This window comes from Zerene cesonia, chromosome 2, assembly GCF_012273895.1.
Source record: "Zerene cesonia ecotype Mississippi chromosome 2, Zerene_cesonia_1.1, whole genome shotgun sequence".
Classification (NCBI taxonomy): Eukaryota; Metazoa; Arthropoda; class Insecta; order Lepidoptera; family Pieridae; genus Zerene; species Zerene cesonia.
In genome coordinates this window covers 4,635,446-4,652,120 of record NC_052103.1, presented here as the reverse complement: position 1 = coordinate 4,652,120, position 16,675 = coordinate 4,635,446, and the positions used below count along the sequence as shown (strand labels likewise).

The window sequence follows — 16,675 nt, the reverse complement described above, 5'->3', positions numbered from 1 at the left end:
GTAATAAATGTTATTTGCAGTTAACAATTTTCTTTTTTCTTTATTACAATATTTATGGCAAGACTAGGTATATTACTAATGGAATTCTCTGTGTACTATTAATTATTTATTATTGTAACACAGTCAAAATGTATCTATATATTTTTTTGCAGACAAGTATTCTGTTCCATGGATGACTGGTACGGAATGACAATGGCGGACATTCGCGCCATCGAAGACCGCACTAAAGAAGAATTGGAGAAGCTCCGCCGTGAAGGCGAAGTGCGCGGTATGCGCGCCGATAACGAGTAAACGCGCGAAAAGTGCCACGGATCTCTCACTGTGAAGTTTGCTGCAAGTTGAACGCATACATTTGGCCCGCGGCGACTTCACACCGGATGTTGCGCTACGTACGTTATGGACGCGGCAACTTCATAGCGAACGAGGCCAAGTCTACGCGTGTAATACTCGCGGCAACTTCACAGATAATGTGGCGTATAGTGTATGCGTGTCGTACTCGCAGCAACTTCACGGCAAATGTGGCGGTGAACACGCGTTAGTGAATATTCGAAGAGTCCTAAGTGCAACAGTTCTATCAGATAATTTATTGAAATCGATGTGTTTACTTGTCATGTTAAATCCTTTTTTTTTATATTCGTCTGAAATTATAACCGCCAGAAACAATAAACTTTTAAAATAAATGCATTTCGTAACAAAGTTTATGTTTTATATTACATAGACAAGATCAACATTTCATTTTAAATGATCTGACATAAGCTCGCATCGGTGATGAGTTGTGATTGGTGTTTCGGAAGAGAAAGCGCGCGAAGCTCGGACTCTATGTATTCACTTATGTGTTGTATTCATATGCGCGATGAAACATTGAGCGCATGAAAAGATTTTTAATCACAATTGTTTTTAATATCATAGCAATTTTTTCATCAGCTGTCTAGATTTGAAACTATAAAAATAATTAAATTACTTAAGTATAATATAATGCAACACTGATGTTTGCTTGTCAAAACTTGGCGCTCAATATTTCCCGCGCTCGCACAATGTCCAAGCTTCAAGTGAGATTGTATTAATTCCAATAAAACGACTGCTGGCAGTCTGTAGCTAATTATTTATTATGACGTATGAATTGTTTAGTAAAATGTTACATATAGTTGATTGTTTCACTTGAGTATATTTTATGTAACATCTATATGTTCCGTTTTTACGTAGACTTTGTTCATACAGATGTTATGTATGAATCTGACAATAGTTGAGAAATAACCCAATATGAACAATCTCACTGAAACTTGGGCATACATTACCATTTAGCAAAATAATTTCATTGAAATGTGGTATAGATACTATTTAAAGAATAAATAAGTCAATGTAGTCAGTGGTTGTAGGTAGTGTCGACGTTACCGAAATAAAAATATTCGAGTTACATTTTTTGGAGAAATACTTATTAGCAACGAGATTTTGTGAGAGTATATAAGCGGCATTTAGGTCAGATTTTAAATATTTCGCTGTTTAAGTAATAAATACTTCTATGTATAAACTTCCTGTGTAGGCGGGCATTTGGCTGTTGTGTATAATACGATAGATATTTGAAAGTAAATTTGCGTATTAGTCACATAGTTCCGACTCGTGGAATGTTAAAGTTATTTATATGTCGGTGCAATATTTTTTTGTCAGTAGCAAATTATTATGGGAATTTTGAAATTATTGTCAGACGAGGTGTTGCAAGGTTTAATACATAAATGGTTGACGGTAATTCTGGGACTACTAACTCGGGCTACGGTTAGCATCGACCTCGAAACGGGCGCGTGATGTATATTTATATAATTAAGTTTGTTATTTAACAAATCAGTATTCTGAATATGTGTGACATTCCAGATTCCGATTGATTATATTTGTGAGCATATATTGTTTCGCTGTTCTACTATTCGATAGCTCTCTGTACGAGATCCGACTTCATCAACAATATAATTGACGATTGAAATAGGCGGCGACACTTTCATTTCATTTTCATATAACAATATTTATAAAACATCGAATATTTGTTTTTGAAGTTTGGTCTCAAAATAAATGCAATAATGTGTGTACACATAGAAAGGCGTACGGTAACAAACGCATAATGTGCAAGTTGTATTAAAATTGTTTTAACTATGATTTGAAATGAAGTGAAATTTTAATGTTCCTTACATTTGAAGGTTAGACAAGTAACTTAGTTAACAGTGGTTCAGAGCTCTTAGGGCTGTGATAGTTATTAAACGTTTACAATGGTTCTATTCAATATAAGTTATTTAAAGTCACACAAGTTCACGAGAGCTCTGATTGATGATTGCTTAATATTGCACGTTATTTTTTATTATTTTTTTTATAATCCTAAGTTGTAATAAGTTTTACATTAAATACAGCGTGAGATATGTATTTGATTGTAGTCTTTTATTGGTAGTTACTAGAGCCAATGCTACTCTGCTTTCGCCTCCGGCCACGAATTCTTTCTTGCGTACTTAATTTTCTTGAACACAAGTACCATTCGCTTGCTGCACGATAATTATCACAGCTCATGATACGCATAATAATTAACAAATTTTATGTTTCCTTCATCTCATTTTAATCATTGTTATTAATTATTTAAATCTGTCACAGTTGTTGCAGTTACCAATAAATTTTTACACATTTTCCAATTTGCGTTTCTTTTTATTTGGTTTTCATGATTTCGCTGTTTAATTTATTTTTTCCTCCACACACCCGATATATTATTGTATAATGTGTTCATAGTATTATTTTATTCCATGGGCACACATAGAGCAATACTTATAATGTATGATCATAGAAAGCTAATATTGTCAATTTTAAAATGTTTAGATGAAAGAATTTGACGAATTCTGCATTGAAGTATAATTAATGTATTATTATGGTAATTAACATTTGTTGTAAAATGTATTATTATGAGTATTTGAAGGCCAATCGAATAAATAATGTAATATGTTGCGTTTTTTTATGTAGTAGTTAGAACCTCTATTGATGTCGCTCTAAATGATGATGGAGACCATTTAAATTACTGTGATCTATATAAACTAAGCGATGCTGATATTAATTGCATTGTAAGCACAGAACAGAAAAATTGACAATAAGGAAAGAGAGTGTGAAGAGCCTTGTGGGCTAGGTATGTGCGCCACTCATATTTTTATTAACGATGCGGATAAAAAAAAACTAATAACAATGAAAATTAAACATTGCTTATGCACCGTCTCTTAATAAACTAGTAATCGCGCATTATAGTGCGTATCTTAACGATTCAGTCGCGAGTGTCGAGTGTAGTGGATATTGGGAGAAAAGTGACGAAACGCATTCTTATACAAAACAGCAACTATAACCTTTCTAACCTCTTTACGTGTTTTGTGATTAATATAAAAAACAGGTATGATAATAAAAACGAAAAATTTAAGTATAATAGATTTTTTCATCACAGATACTTGCAAACAATAAAAAAACAAATAATTCAAATAAGTGTTTATAGGTATACATATAAATCATATTGCATTATTCGTATATAAAACATCTTCAATTGGGTATTAAAAAATATTTTACGAACTAAAATATAGTAATTTTCTAATCTCCATGAAATAAAACTAGTGCTTCACAGGCGTACAGAAAATACAATAATTAGTTCCTAATTTTTGTTTAGGGTTAGTAATAATATAGACACACACATACAGTAATACTCTGTTTCAAAATTCTGGAACTTTGACTACTAGGAAATGGTAGTACGATCTTTCAAGTTTGCAGTCAAACTTTAGGGCAAGATTGTCAAATATAAGGCCAGCGTAACATCTTCAATCAACAGTCTTTTCTACATCAAATTCAAAGCCTTTCAAATCCAAGTGTCTCGTGCGGGTAGAAAGGGAATGCATGGAAGTATCTAGAATTTAAAATTAAAGAGAGCAAACGGTCTAACAGACTACGTGTTCATTGTAAAAGATTAACAATCATCATTGTATATGAATTCAAATTTCAAATTGAAAATGATTTCTTGTGTGAATATTTAACTTATTGCACATCTTAGATATCTTATACAATAGTCCACATAACATAATTTATTTTAGCTTAATGATAACATAACCATTTACATATTACTTTTAATTTCTATCAACATTTGCATTGTTATTATTTAGGTACTTGTCTAGGTAGAGTTCGGATATGAAAACGTCAAAAAAAATCAGCCAATTTTTGATTCTTAATACGTGGCTTTAATAAAATACCTACTGATTCCTATTTGAGTCAAAATGGACTTTAGTGCACAATAAGGCTTCGTTTAACGCCATCTATGATTTACCATTCATATTATATCGATATTGCGTAAATACGCTAAAAGAGATCGATGCCAGTTTATCCAGCTCGGACAAGATCCAGTTCAAGTAGCTCATCATCATCTTGTCTACGTCATCTTCTTTCAACATCTTCGCAATCTTCCATTAGTTCCAACACAGGGGTTAGTGAAATACACGCCGAACAAGCAATTAAAGAAAATATATCAGACGATATTTTTAAGTGTCAACAAGCCAACATTATTGAATCTACATTGACAGAAAAATTAAGAGCTAGAAACAGAGACACAGTAAATAGAGAAATGAACAAAGTGAACAAACAAAAAGGAAAAAAGAACTAAAAGAAATCAGAAAATGTGACAAAATTCATAAGGAGTGCAGGAAAAGAACATTGTTGAATTAGAGAAATAATATAGGTAGACCTCGTACTATAAACGGTGAAAAAAACTATATCAGAACTTTTTCGGGATCTTCAGCAAACGCAAAAGCGTAACGACAAGATGGCAGGTAAATACTGTACTTTCTACAAAGTATTTTACAAAATCTCAACCGCGCAATGATCTGTATAATGTACCAAAATTCGACTGATGACCAGAAAGTATTGATTCAAAAATCTTACTTCTGACAATTTATAAGAAAATGTATTGAGCCGTCAAAAGAAATAAGAAGACCGCTGCTAAAAAGCGATAAAAATATTTATATAATTTATCTGTATCCATACTGGCAACATTCTCTGTAAAGTCTAACAAATGAAAGAACACACTTGGCTTCAACCATAAATTCAAAAAGGACGGTTTAATTTTCGCTAGCTAATGGCTGATGTAAAAGTGTAATAAAGATAATACATAATTGAAATTCTAATAACTTGAAAATTTTTCCTAATGGGAATCAGCAAAAAATTATGCTCTAGACTAGAGAATCCCAGAAAGTTCCTGTTGTCACTTAAGCTTCTATTAACCTGTGGTCCGCATGTGGTAACATTACCGAGGGTGAGAATCCTATCCGAGGTTTTAATTAAAAGTCCTGACCAAACAACTGCTCAAATACTAACTGCTCTTTACTGCATAGTTTCATTGCAAAAATGTCATTTAGCAACATACCTTCCCTTTCCTATGACGATTGACGTAGACCACATGTAGTTACGGCAGTTACGCATATTTGTGTGCGTAATTTGCACAGAAGCAGTTTAAAATTGGCCAGTTCTTTTTGTTGCGTTTTAAGCGCAAGACTATCTAGACAAGTAAATATTCAAAGCATCTGCATTACAATAAATTAGAGAGACCCAGAGATAGAGCGAGGTAACCGGGTATTTTACTAAATAGCAAATAGGGACTGTAGCAGGTTATTAACATTAGCAATTAATTAATATTAAGTTTTAAAACGCAACAGCCATTTCACTGTCACGCTCAGCGCAGATCTCACTCGCTCGCTACAAAAATCAGGCTGACTTATACTTTATTGCACACACAGAAGATAGAGAAACAGAAACCTTGATTTACCTAACTTTTGTATTGCTATTTTGGAGTGTAAGATGATGACACCTGTTTGCAACAAACACACATCAGTCATCAGTGCCTTATAGGCAACATAGTGTCTTGTGATTTGATCAAATAGTGTGGAAGTTTTGTCAAAACAGTAGTCAATATTCAGAAATACATGTCTGAAGACACACGCTTCAAATACAAATTGTAAAGATAGTATCATTTTAAGTACCTACCATCACACATCTTTGATTGCATGCAGTAAAATACATGTTAAAAGTCACATGAAAATTGGACACAACTCATTGGAAACTATTATACAAGGAAGGGAATGTTGTTCTTTTTGTACATCATCAAGTCTTAATATTTTTCTACGTTATATCCAAATTATTTGTATTGTACATGAGGCATTGGAATGGTCCTTAACCAGTAAACTATAGGACATGTAGGATAGACTAGCTTTTCTCAGAGTATTTTTAAAAATGACGATATTGCAAAAAAAGTCAATTTCAATCATCCACTTCAAGTTCTAGTTCAATATCGGCTAGGTTAATTTTCCTTAATGTATTGATAACCATATACCTGGAAAATATAACATACAAATATCTAAACCAAACCATTTGACTTTTATGTCGCTTCATCGCGCGCAGCACTCGGCGACTTTCAGTCCAGCGAAGGAAATATCTAGAAAGACAAAACAGTTTAGCATAAAATTAGGCACTTCTTTATAATCAACCCTTGATTTGGTAAATATGATTGCAGTTCCAATATAGAATTTAAACTATCTTCAAAAATAATTTCGTGTGAATGCTTTCATTTAAAAGTTGCAATTTCAACAATTTTCATAATTATTATAGATATGAAATATGTTAAATTATTTCAATTCTACTCACCTCTTCGAAGACAGCAGAAAGCTGAGTGGCAAGTCCAAGAATCCTAAGTATTTTCTCAATATATTTACAGAGTCTAAAGTGTATACTGTGCATTCTGCAATAATAAAATTTAATAAATTAGTTTTACTTCAATCAATGAAAAATTAATTATTCCATTTAATTTGAGAAATGCAATGAACAGGTTCTCAGGCAAAAAAAAAATCATATTTTAGTAATGACTTTATTTTACCACCTTGATAACAATTTACTGCTTTTTTTACTTCCTTTATTTGTTTACTTACTTTCTGACATAGTCTTTTCTACAAACATATAAGCAACAGCATAAAACACGGCTGCATGATTAGGATGCGACGACACACCCCCTCTATCAAATGTGACAAGTGTATCTATATCCAAGGCTTCCACTTGGTGCTCAATTAGCTTCGCCACTACTGGCACTGGCCATTGTACCTTTGGATTGTCTGGCAATCTTGTGTCATTTATGAGACAAACATTATGATCAGGGACACCAAGCACCTTACACGCATCCCACAGTTCTTGCTTCCTTATTTGGCCTTTTCCTTCAAAATTACCTGAAATTGATAGGAATCTTGTATAACAATAATCTGCATACAGCATGCAGGGTAAAATAAAGTTAAAATTATGATTATATTCAACTAGACCAAAATTATGGACATTTTTCAATATAGTAGCATTATGATGAAACTTTTACAAATATAACCTAACCACATTTTTATTGAAGAATGACTTGAGTATAAAACATAAAAAATTAAGTCTGAACATCAAAAATGAAATATACATTTTAAACTTTAGTAGTAACTTCTTTCAAAACCATGGCTATTTTAATGTGTACGTTTTCTCACCCTATGACACTACATACATGTTACAAATAATACAAAATATCTTAAATATACACAAAAATCAATCAATGGTTGGAATATTTTTGATAACATAAGCTCACCATGTGATAAACACAGCACATAAACTTCGGCACCTTGTTCGCATAGTCTATAAATGGTCGGGCCGAAAAACATACATTCATCGTCAGGATGAGCTATTACAATAAGTACTCTCTTAGCTCCTAGAGCTCCGCGAGTCCGAGTTGGTAATCTCCTAGCATATTTACGGTACACTATACAACACAGGCACAAGTAACCAAACACCCATAAACAAATATATAACACAACATTTCGTAAATATAACAAGGATTCCGATACAAATTTTAAGTAAAAGTTATCTAGAAACTCCAATCTGTACGGAATTTCGACAAATAACATTTCTGACTAGAATGTATAGCGAATATGTATGGCTATATAAGAACCATTCATCTATCTAAGAACATAAATATAGAAAGTTTCGGTATATGGAAACTGATCAATGATTTTCCATTAGAAGAAGTCCCAATACTTGTGTATGATTTCATTTTTTGGGAACACCGTTTCAAGTTATTTGGGAATATGACAATCGTTAACCTGAATGACAACTGACAAGTAACTGTCATAAATGATAAATTTGTTACATGTTCTCAATATTTTTTTTGCAAGTATAATATATTACTATTTCGTATACCCAATATGTTCCCATGATCCAATATTATATAGGTACTATATATGTATGATTATTTTGTAATTTTAACATTATTAAAGCAAAATTTTGTTTAAGTAGATACGACTATACCTAAATAATAAGTATAAACGTACGAGCCAAGCGAGCAAAACGAGTGCTAGAAATCTAACCTGTACTATTATTTTGTTAAGGCAGAGAGTAGTAAAAGACTTACGATTATTTTAATTCATATTTTTATAACTTTTAATTTTATAACCTGCAATCAATTGTCAAAATATATTTATAACCTGTGCGTCAGTTGTAAACTGCATGACAATTGCATGACGATTGACGTTACTTTAATCATCTATGATCCATTGAATAAAAGTAATTGTTTTTATAAATATTGTAATTAATGTTGTTTATTATATAGAGTAGTCGCACTTAAATCATTTTAGTAAATTCCTGATTTATTTTCAAAGTAAATCTACTGTGTTTAGACTAGGGTTATCACTCAGATTAGGAAACGAAAGGCATAAAGATGATTCAACCGGACTATCCTTCAGCAATGGGTTTATTATCTCATTTAAACTCAGACGAACTAAAGGAAATGCTCAATGATGACGCAAAATTTGATTCTGTCCTTAAAGATGTGAAACAAGTGTGTATACATAATACGTATTATGATTTTATTTAATAATTATTTACTGTAATTAACATCAATTCTGTACAGGTGAAAGATTGGGAAACAGAGAAAGAAACAATAATTGTCAGTAATCGATCATTGGCTGAGTACAATTTAAGTAAAGAACCTGAGCTTGAAGGCTTAAAGGCAGAAGTTCAGGAAAAATCAGAACATGGCGAAAATTTATGCAGTCGTATTCAAGAATTGCTTGATGAATATAGTAAGTGAAACAAAGGCTTTTATAAAACCTGTAATTTAACTTCTTCATTATACTAACCTATATTTTACCTTATCTATTTGTTGTGGTCTACTATGTTCAGTAAAGCATAAACAGCTTCTTTTAAATTACCTTATGAGATTTCATACTGATGCAGTAAATACTCAAATTCTGTAAAATCAAATGATCTCATTTACAATAACGACAATTTTAAATTTTAGAAACTAAGTCAGCTGGTATATCTCCTGATACAACCCAAGCACTCCTCCAAACAGCAGCCGCACAGTCTGAGGAAGAATCAGAAAATATTGCCCAGGACTTCCTCACAGGCAAAATTGATGTTGACAAATTCTTAGAGGATTTTGAACCAATCAGGAAGACAATGCACCTGAGAAAGTTTAAGGCAGAAAAAATGGGTGAAATATTAAGGTCGGGCCAGAGTTATGGAAATGGGGTCTCAAAACCTTATCTGCCATATCCAAGCTATGGAAACGTTCAGGGTGTACCAAGTGTACCATATCCCATGGGCCCATTAAATATGCCTATGCCAGGAATGTATGGAAACCACTTTTGAGTAACAGAATAATAGATTTTACTGAATGTATAGTGGAAAGGATTAATAGGAATCTTGAGCACTCTATGCTGTTAGCATTAATCAAATAGTGATTGTGTGGCCATAACTATCATTAAAGCGATACATAGAGCTTTGTAAAAGCTACTGATACTCAAAATTCCAAATTTCCAGAATAATATTTCTGCAAGTGAAGTCACAATTTTCTATAATTATTATGCACCAAATACATATAACTTTTATTCACTCTTCATATTCAGTAATGTCAATTATATATTTATTTACATTATATTGTTCAAGAAATATATTGTAGGGAACATTATTTTGTAACTGTCCGCTTGATATTGGTGCTTGTAAATAAAATGTGATGATTTTTTTGGTCAATAGTTAATAAATAATATATTAAATGTCTATGTAATGTATCTAAAATGATCAGTTAAACTCCATGTAAGTCTTATGGATATGTTGTCATTATATTTGTAGTTATAATGTTTTATTTAAATGTAAATTGTTTTAATCTAACTGTGAGTAATTAATAGTGGTAATAAAAGACAGGTTGCAGATGCCATTTTATTAAAATAAAGTTATTCTCTCCACACAATGTTTATATACATTTAATAGCATTAACAATTAAATCTCTTGCATTATTTTAACTAATTTATCACAATAAATTACCTAATATTTTCTAATATTTACAACAATTATCTTCCTTCATTAATTTGAGATTTATTTTTTTTAATGGTATCTTGATCAAAGTCTGGTGTCCCATAAACAACAAATGCCATAAAGAGAAAAATCACTACTGATATGAAATAAATTATAAATTCTTGACGAACTGATTGTCTATGCATGTTAGCACTTTCCTTTCTAATTCTTATCATTCGCTTTGCATGCTGATTCTTCCTTAGTATATCACCATAATGCTCTCTTGACCTAAAACAAATATAAAGTTTTTTAATTGTGATTAAAAAAATATTAATAACAATTAGTCGCTATAAATATAATATGTTTGTAGCAAACATTGTTGAAATATAATGTACTAGCTGCGTCCGTAGGAATATCGGGGTAAAAAGTTGCCTATATGTTATACCAGTTGTCCAGCTGTCTACGTACTAAATTTCATTGCAATTGGTTCAGTAGTATTTGCGCATAACACAGCCTTACAAACTTTCGCATTTATCATATTAGTAGGAAGTAGGATTGCAGTGTTAATACATATTCAGAATTCATAGAATGGCTAATGTTTTCTTTACCAAGAATCAAAATCGTAAATTGGTGTTTTGCCATCCATAGTTGGTGTAACTTGACGTGTTGCTCTAGATTTATAAAACTTCAATGTGGGGTCTAAAGGCTCTTCTTCTTCGGGTTTATATCTCATTCTTGATGTATTTTCTGAACCAACCATCAATCCTAAAAATAAAGCCATGTCAATTCAATCTGTCTTTATAACAGTTTTATAACATACACATAAACATATATTTTAAGAATAATTTGGCGAAGAAATAGATAGACTGCCCTTATACTAGCATGCTTTTTAAACATTAAAAGAAACATTAGAAGGCATATTTTTTCTATGTACTCAAATAAATAGCATTATGTTTACAACACACTACCTAATTAGTATATATACTGAAACATATCCGACACATTCGGTTTTATTCCTAAGGATATAGATTATAATCTCATAAAACATGCATTTAGCTTTGGTAGGGGGACTACATAAATAATTCTTGAAAAAAATCCTGCCCCATAAATTTTAAAGTTTATGGGTGAAGCTTTACCGTGACAATTTAATGCATGGCAACATAACTCCTTATGTAATATTTACCTTTATCATACATTTTCTTCAAGCTTATGTTGCCTAAGACTTCATATGCTTCAGTGATGGCTCTGAATTTTTTAGCTGATTCTTCGTCCTAGAATATAGATGTTTAATATTTATCAACTTACGTTTAATAGTGTTGTTATTTTAAAATAATATTATTTCAAACTTACTTTTGATATATCAGGGTGATATAATTTTGATAGTTCATAGTATGCAGCTTTAATATCTCTTTGTGTAGCTTTTGGGGTAACTCCCAAAACATCGTAATGGGTAGCAAATACCCGAGATGACGATCCAATTGCTCGAACTACGTTGCCTATTAACCTAAACTTATTTTGACCAAGTACTTGTATAAAACCCATCACTGTAAGCATTGATATTACGAATGATCAAAATAAAATTACATTTTTTCCAGAGTAAATGTAATAAATGGAACTTTTAGATGTTTTTTTTTAGAAATTAAAAGAATCCCTCATTATAAGAATTTGCTGTTTGGGTGTGATGTCAATGTCAATTGTCAATTGTCAAATTCAGTATTATTATTTATTATACTACTCTTTGGTCAAATGTAAATATTTTTTCGTGATTTAAATAGGTAGTTCTCATAACCGCTCTTCCTATGAATGTGTCTAACCTTAAAATCATGCCACCGTCCCAGACGCATCTGTCGACGTAATCGGTGTTGCCTAAGACAGATGCTTTCCCCGTAGAGTATTTTCCAGGAGACATAAAACTTCAAAGAATAGCTTCGAACCGTTGAATATTATATTCTAAATATGACAAAATATTCTTCGTATAATTTCGTCATTCTTCATTCATTCAAGGGAGTAGATCTGGGTGACGTACAGCATCTTAACTATATGCTGAAGAAAAGTGTTGAAAGTGATTATGGGCAATATAGTGTGATCACTATTGATTTGATAATCAAAGGTGTTAGTGTTGCGACCATATCACTTTATATCATTGTATTCCTTTGTATTACTTACCCCGTTTTATTATGTCACAATCGGCAATGGATCTGGTGGGACGCCTGATGGTTAGCGCTATTTCACGCCGGTTTTCTGTGGGAGTGTGGTACGTCCCCGGTGCGAGCTGGCCCAATTCATGCCCAAGCGTGCTCGACTACCACTCAAAAAGTTTAAGAATGTACTATTAGAAATGTGTAAAAACAGAGCAGAAATCAGAGGGCCAGCCTCAGCCACCCGTATTATTAAGTTCACGTTAAGTAATGATGAAGTTATCGGAAAACTCCGTCTTGCGGAAACTTCGAGCTAAGGGAGGAGAAGTTATGTTCTCATAACCGCTCCTGCTATGATTATGTGTTTAACCCTAAAATCATGCCACCGTCCCAGACGCATCGTCAGCCTTATCGCATCTGTCGCTGGAACGGTGAACAATAGAATTAGATTTAGTTAGTCTTAAGAGAACAGTGTATTCAAATCTATACGTATAATAAATAATATTCGTAAAATCCGAATTAAAAGATTCTTTTAAAATTAATCCGCAACCGCTCCTGAAAGTAATCTAGAACAAAAATACTTAAAACACCTTAAAGGTTGGTAACCTGTAAGACTTCTTAAAGAAAGCTAATAGTCTAACGTCTTTGCTTGTGGTACCACATTAGTACTATATTAATCTGTGCCCTATGGTCTATGTCCGACTTCCGAGCGAGGTCATCGCGGAACTTAACTAGTTCTTTATCTGTGGGTCACTGACAGTCAGCCACAAACCTATCTGACACTTTAAATTTCTTAAATTTAAAATAGTTTAGTAATTAGTCACCCTTGAGATACTGTGCTGTTTACTTGAACGAAAATAAATTTTATAAAACGGATCATCATTAAGTATACATTAAAATAAAAAACTGCGGTAAGTCCTGAAATAATACATGTTATTTGTATATCTCTCCCAGATGGTTTTCAAGAATTATTATCCTTGGGTATAGTAAAATTCATTGCCTTTTATGGAAATGTTGAGTGCATGAGCTTGTGAGTTGTGACATCGTATTCGTATGCCCTACATCGGTGGGTAATTTTAATACTCAACTTAAGGGCAAAGCAGCAATCGTGAGTCATTCTATGTTAGCGGACGTTATTTCGTTGTGACGTATACTAACGTTTATCGCATTTTGTCGATAATTTTCCAGCGTTTTGTGTCATTCGTTTACTTAAGTCTTGTACCTTCCAAGTAAAATTTCTGGTATTTATTATTTAGTTTGAACTTTCCGTTATTATTTATTAGGTATTAGTCATCATGTCGTCCCGTAAGACAGCTGGCCGTCGCGGCACCAACAAGAAGCGCGCTCAACGCGCAACTTCCAATGTATTTGCTATGTTCGATCAAGCTCAGATTGCTGAATTCAAGGAAGCTTTCAATATGATTGATCAGAACAGAGATGGATTTGTGGACAAGGACGACCTTCATGATATGCTGGCATCCTTGGGTAAGTAACTTATTTTAAAGAACAAACTAAATTAACTTGACTTATTATCATCCATGATAAGTACCACAATATTTGTAAATCTGGATATCCAGATATTGGATTGTGAAAATAGATATGCTATTATACAAAATGTTATGAGTGATAAATACAAAATATGTGTGGGAACGAAAATCATTGTGTTTTAACAAGATACAAGAAGAATTGTTGAGTTGTGACAACAGAAACAGTGTCTGTGATAGACTTTTAATATCAGATGAAAGGTGTACTGTATGCTTGATACTGTCATTAAGGATGAAAATTTGCAGTCTATTTATTTTAATACAGCCCATGAATAAAAATGAAAAAAGTATATGAAATTATATAAAACATTATTTTTCATAATATTTCTTAGAACACTGGCTGGTGAAGAAAATCCATAATATTGATGAACCCAATTTGCACTAAAACTACTAGGTATATTTTAGTGGATTACAAATTATAACAGGAATTTGTTGTGTTATTGTATTAGTCATACATGTGTTGCGAGTGAAATTTTAAATACTCAGAAACAGAATGGCCTTAAAAAACTTTTCCTTGCATTACAAGTGCTGTGTAAATCCTACTAATATTATAACTGCGAAAGTTTGTAAGTATGTCTGTGTTTGTTGCTCTTTCACTCAAAAACTATTGTACCAGATGCAATGAAATTTGGTATGTACATAGCTGGACAACTGGAATAACATATAGGAAACTTTTTATCCCGATGTTAAAATGGGACTTATTTTTGCATTTATCATATAAAAAATAACATTTGTATAAATCTTATTTTTTATATGATTATATCAATAATCCTTCATAATTACAAATGAAGTTTTGGGTAATAATTTAGTGCTTAGATTGATAAAAAAATTTTGGAATCTCATCTTACAGGTAAAAACCCGACTGATGAGTATTTGGAAGCAATGATGAATGAGGCCCCAGGCCCAATTAACTTCACAATGTTCCTTACCCTGTTTGGTGAGCGCCTGCAAGGCACTGACCCTGAAGATGTTATCAAAAATGCTTTTGGGTAAGCACTACTCGCTTATATACTATATCTTAACATATAAAATTAATGCAAAGCTCACTGACTGACTGTGATGTGATCTGATAAAAAAGGGATAAAAACTTGTACCATGAAAATTTAATCTGACCATGCCGGCGAAGCTGAACATGCAACTGTCTGCTATTAAAAGGAATATCTCTTCTTATTATTGCAACATTAATCAATTATAGCGTGATGTTAAGTCTTTCTAGATAGAGAGTCTATCAAATACAAACAATGAAATAAATTGTTTTTATATCTAAAAAGTTTTATCAAAATTAATTTTAGGTGAATGAGTTTATAAGTTTACTAGCTGCACCCGGCAAACGCTGTTCTGCCTTACTCTTATCATTTAGGGGTATGAAAAATAGATGTTGGCCGATTCTCATAGATACCGGATAAGCACAAAAAATTTCATCAAAATCGGTCAAACCGTTTCGGAGGAGTATGGCAACGAAAACTGTGACACGAGAATTTTATATATTAGATTAGGAGCATATTTGCTTTAATTATATATTTGCTTTTATTATAGCTTTATCTCAAGTCTTGTCCATTAAATGCAATACGTTTTCAATTCCTTATTTATATTTTGCTATCATGATTAAAATATGATATAATTAATTGTTCAAAGATGCTTTGACGAAGAGAACTTGGGAGTGATCCAAGAAGATCGTCTCCGCGAGTTGCTTACGACGATGGGAGATCGCTTCACTGACGATGATGTGGATGAAATGTTGCGAGAGGCCCCCATACGTGACGGCATCTTCGACTACGTTGAATTTACGCGCATTCTGAAACATGGCGCCAAGGACAAAGATGAACAATAAATCCATAGAAATTGGCAGATAGAATTCATTACGAAAATCGCAATATTCTAAAACCCCCATATTTCTGCTACAGAATTCTTATCACCGTCTTTTTTCGCGAATAAAGATGGTTGATGTCATTGGTTGTCGCAAAAGAGTTCATCTGCCCTTACTTAAAATTAACATGATATATTATTTTAATATTATATTCGCCAAACTAACATTTATCTTATGTAAGACAGCCTGTTTAAGGGTTAAGTTAATTTTATGAATTTTATAATCTCGTAATAAGCCGAGGTGCTAACAATATGATATTAGTTCATAAGATGGTAATTGCATTTTCTCGTACCTAAATTTATTTTAATGCATTTTAACGTTTTTTACCAAAACATATGAGAACAAAAACAGCTTTTATGATGACATTAAATGTGTCGATAAATAAAGACCCAAATAAGGAGACTGTACTTTGTATGTTGTATGTTTTAGTATTATAAAATATAAATTATCATTCCTTGCAAAAGTATTATAATTCGACTGGTATGTTTCAAAATGAAATGCATTCTGAAATAATAATATTAAGTTCCCTTTGATTATGAATTGTTTAAATATTGAAGCAGTGTTACTTTTTACAATTCTATATCAGCTTATTGTTGTATGTGTAACACAACCACGTAGGTTTGTATTTACTATCTAATAAACACGTTTATGAGAATGTTGTGTTTTATTTTTAAACATTGCATGTTATTCATCACGTATAAATTCGACCTAATTAGAAGCGATGATACCTACTTGGCTAAATTTGATCATTACTGAGCTTTTCATATACCAAATTATTAACT

At 32.3% G+C, this 16,675-nt stretch overlaps 5 protein-coding genes across 5 annotated transcripts in view; 3 read left to right on the top strand and 2 right to left on the bottom strand.

Annotated features, from left to right (window-relative positions):
* Nucleotides 1-1,985, top strand: part of LOC119832944 (phosphatidylinositol transfer protein alpha isoform) — a 22,298-nt gene extending 20,313 nt beyond the window's left edge. Inside the window, exon 8 of the mRNA XM_038356778.1 lies at nt 153-1,985. Coding sequence (XP_038212706.1) covers nt 153-291 — 139 coding nt within the window. The 3' untranslated portion in view covers nt 292-1,985. The remainder of the gene's footprint in view (nt 1-152) is intronic.
* Nucleotides 1,986-6,061: 4,076 nt separating this feature from the next.
* On the bottom strand, nt 6,062-7,958 carry LOC119834621 (N-acetylglucosaminyl-phosphatidylinositol de-N-acetylase). Its single transcript, XM_038359037.1, has 4 exons — nt 7,643-7,958; nt 6,963-7,253; nt 6,682-6,775; nt 6,062-6,472 (listed from the first exon to the last, which is right to left on the bottom strand). The coding sequence occupies exons 1-4, from the start codon at nt 7,956-7,958 to the stop codon at nt 6,298-6,300; spliced, it is 876 nt and encodes a 291-aa protein (XP_038214965.1). The 3' UTR covers nt 6,062-6,297.
* Nucleotides 7,959-8,576: 618 nt separating this feature from the next.
* On the top strand, nt 8,577-10,292 carry LOC119834037 (vacuolar protein sorting-associated protein 37B). Its single transcript, XM_038358317.1, has 3 exons — nt 8,577-8,887; nt 8,960-9,131; nt 9,350-10,292. The coding sequence occupies exons 1-3, from the start codon at nt 8,768-8,770 to the stop codon at nt 9,700-9,702; spliced, it is 645 nt and encodes a 214-aa protein (XP_038214245.1). The 5' UTR covers nt 8,577-8,767; the 3' UTR covers nt 9,703-10,292.
* A 28-nt stretch (nt 10,293-10,320) lies between these two features.
* On the bottom strand, nt 10,321-12,050 carry LOC119834025 (dnaJ homolog subfamily C member 30, mitochondrial-like). Its single transcript, XM_038358306.1, has 4 exons — nt 11,695-12,050; nt 11,528-11,615; nt 10,953-11,109; nt 10,321-10,632 (listed from the first exon to the last, which is right to left on the bottom strand). The coding sequence occupies exons 1-4, from the start codon at nt 11,896-11,898 to the stop codon at nt 10,401-10,403; spliced, it is 681 nt and encodes a 226-aa protein (XP_038214234.1). The 5' UTR covers nt 11,899-12,050; the 3' UTR covers nt 10,321-10,400.
* A 1,165-nt stretch (nt 12,051-13,215) lies between these two features.
* Nucleotides 13,216-16,548, top strand: LOC119833127 (myosin regulatory light chain sqh). Its single transcript, XM_038357023.1, has 4 exons — nt 13,216-13,393; nt 13,766-13,967; nt 14,877-15,015; nt 15,662-16,548. The coding sequence occupies exons 2-4, from the start codon at nt 13,778-13,780 to the stop codon at nt 15,855-15,857; spliced, it is 525 nt and encodes a 174-aa protein (XP_038212951.1). The 5' UTR covers nt 13,216-13,393; nt 13,766-13,777; the 3' UTR covers nt 15,858-16,548.
* Nucleotides 16,549-16,675: the final 127 nt, after the last annotated feature.

Excerpts from the sequence above, each read along its gene's own strand:
- LOC119834025 (XM_038358306.1), bottom strand. The coding sequence starts at position 11,898 with ATGCTTACAGTGATGGGTTTTATACAAGTACTTGGTCAAAATAAGTTT. Across the intron at positions 11,110-11,527 it reads GAAGAAAATGTATGATAAAG|GATTGATGGTTGGTTCAGAA; the intron begins GTAAATATTACA and ends CTTTATTTTTAG. Across the intron at positions 10,633-10,952 it reads ATTTACGATTTTGATTCTTG|GTCAAGAGAGCATTATGGTG; the intron begins GTAAAGAAAACA and ends TATTTGTTTTAG.
- LOC119834037 (XM_038358317.1), top strand. The coding sequence starts at position 8,768 with ATGATTCAACCGGACTATCCTTCAGCAATGGGTTTATTATCTCATTTA. Across the intron at positions 8,888-8,959 it reads TCCTTAAAGATGTGAAACAA|GTGAAAGATTGGGAAACAGA; the intron begins GTGTGTATACAT and ends AATTCTGTACAG. Across the intron at positions 9,132-9,349 it reads AGAATTGCTTGATGAATATA|AAACTAAGTCAGCTGGTATA; the intron begins GTAAGTGAAACA and ends TTTAAATTTTAG.
- LOC119833127 (XM_038357023.1), top strand. The coding sequence starts at position 13,778 with ATGTCGTCCCGTAAGACAGCTGGCCGTCGCGGCACCAACAAGAAGCGC. Across the intron at positions 13,968-14,876 it reads TGATATGCTGGCATCCTTGG|GTAAAAACCCGACTGATGAG; the intron begins GTAAGTAACTTA and ends CTCATCTTACAG. Across the intron at positions 15,016-15,661 it reads GTTATCAAAAATGCTTTTGG|ATGCTTTGACGAAGAGAACT; the intron begins GTAAGCACTACT and ends AATTGTTCAAAG.
- LOC119834621 (XM_038359037.1), bottom strand. The coding sequence starts at position 7,958 with ATGTTATTTGTCGAAATTCCGTACAGATTGGAGTTTCTAGATAACTTT. Across the intron at positions 7,254-7,642 it reads TGTGCTGTGTTTATCACATG|GTAATTTTGAAGGAAAAGGC; the intron begins GTGAGCTTATGT and ends TATCAATTTCAG. Across the intron at positions 6,776-6,962 it reads AGAAAAGACTATGTCAGAAA|AATGCACAGTATACACTTTA; the intron begins GTAAGTAAACAA and ends TTATTATTGCAG.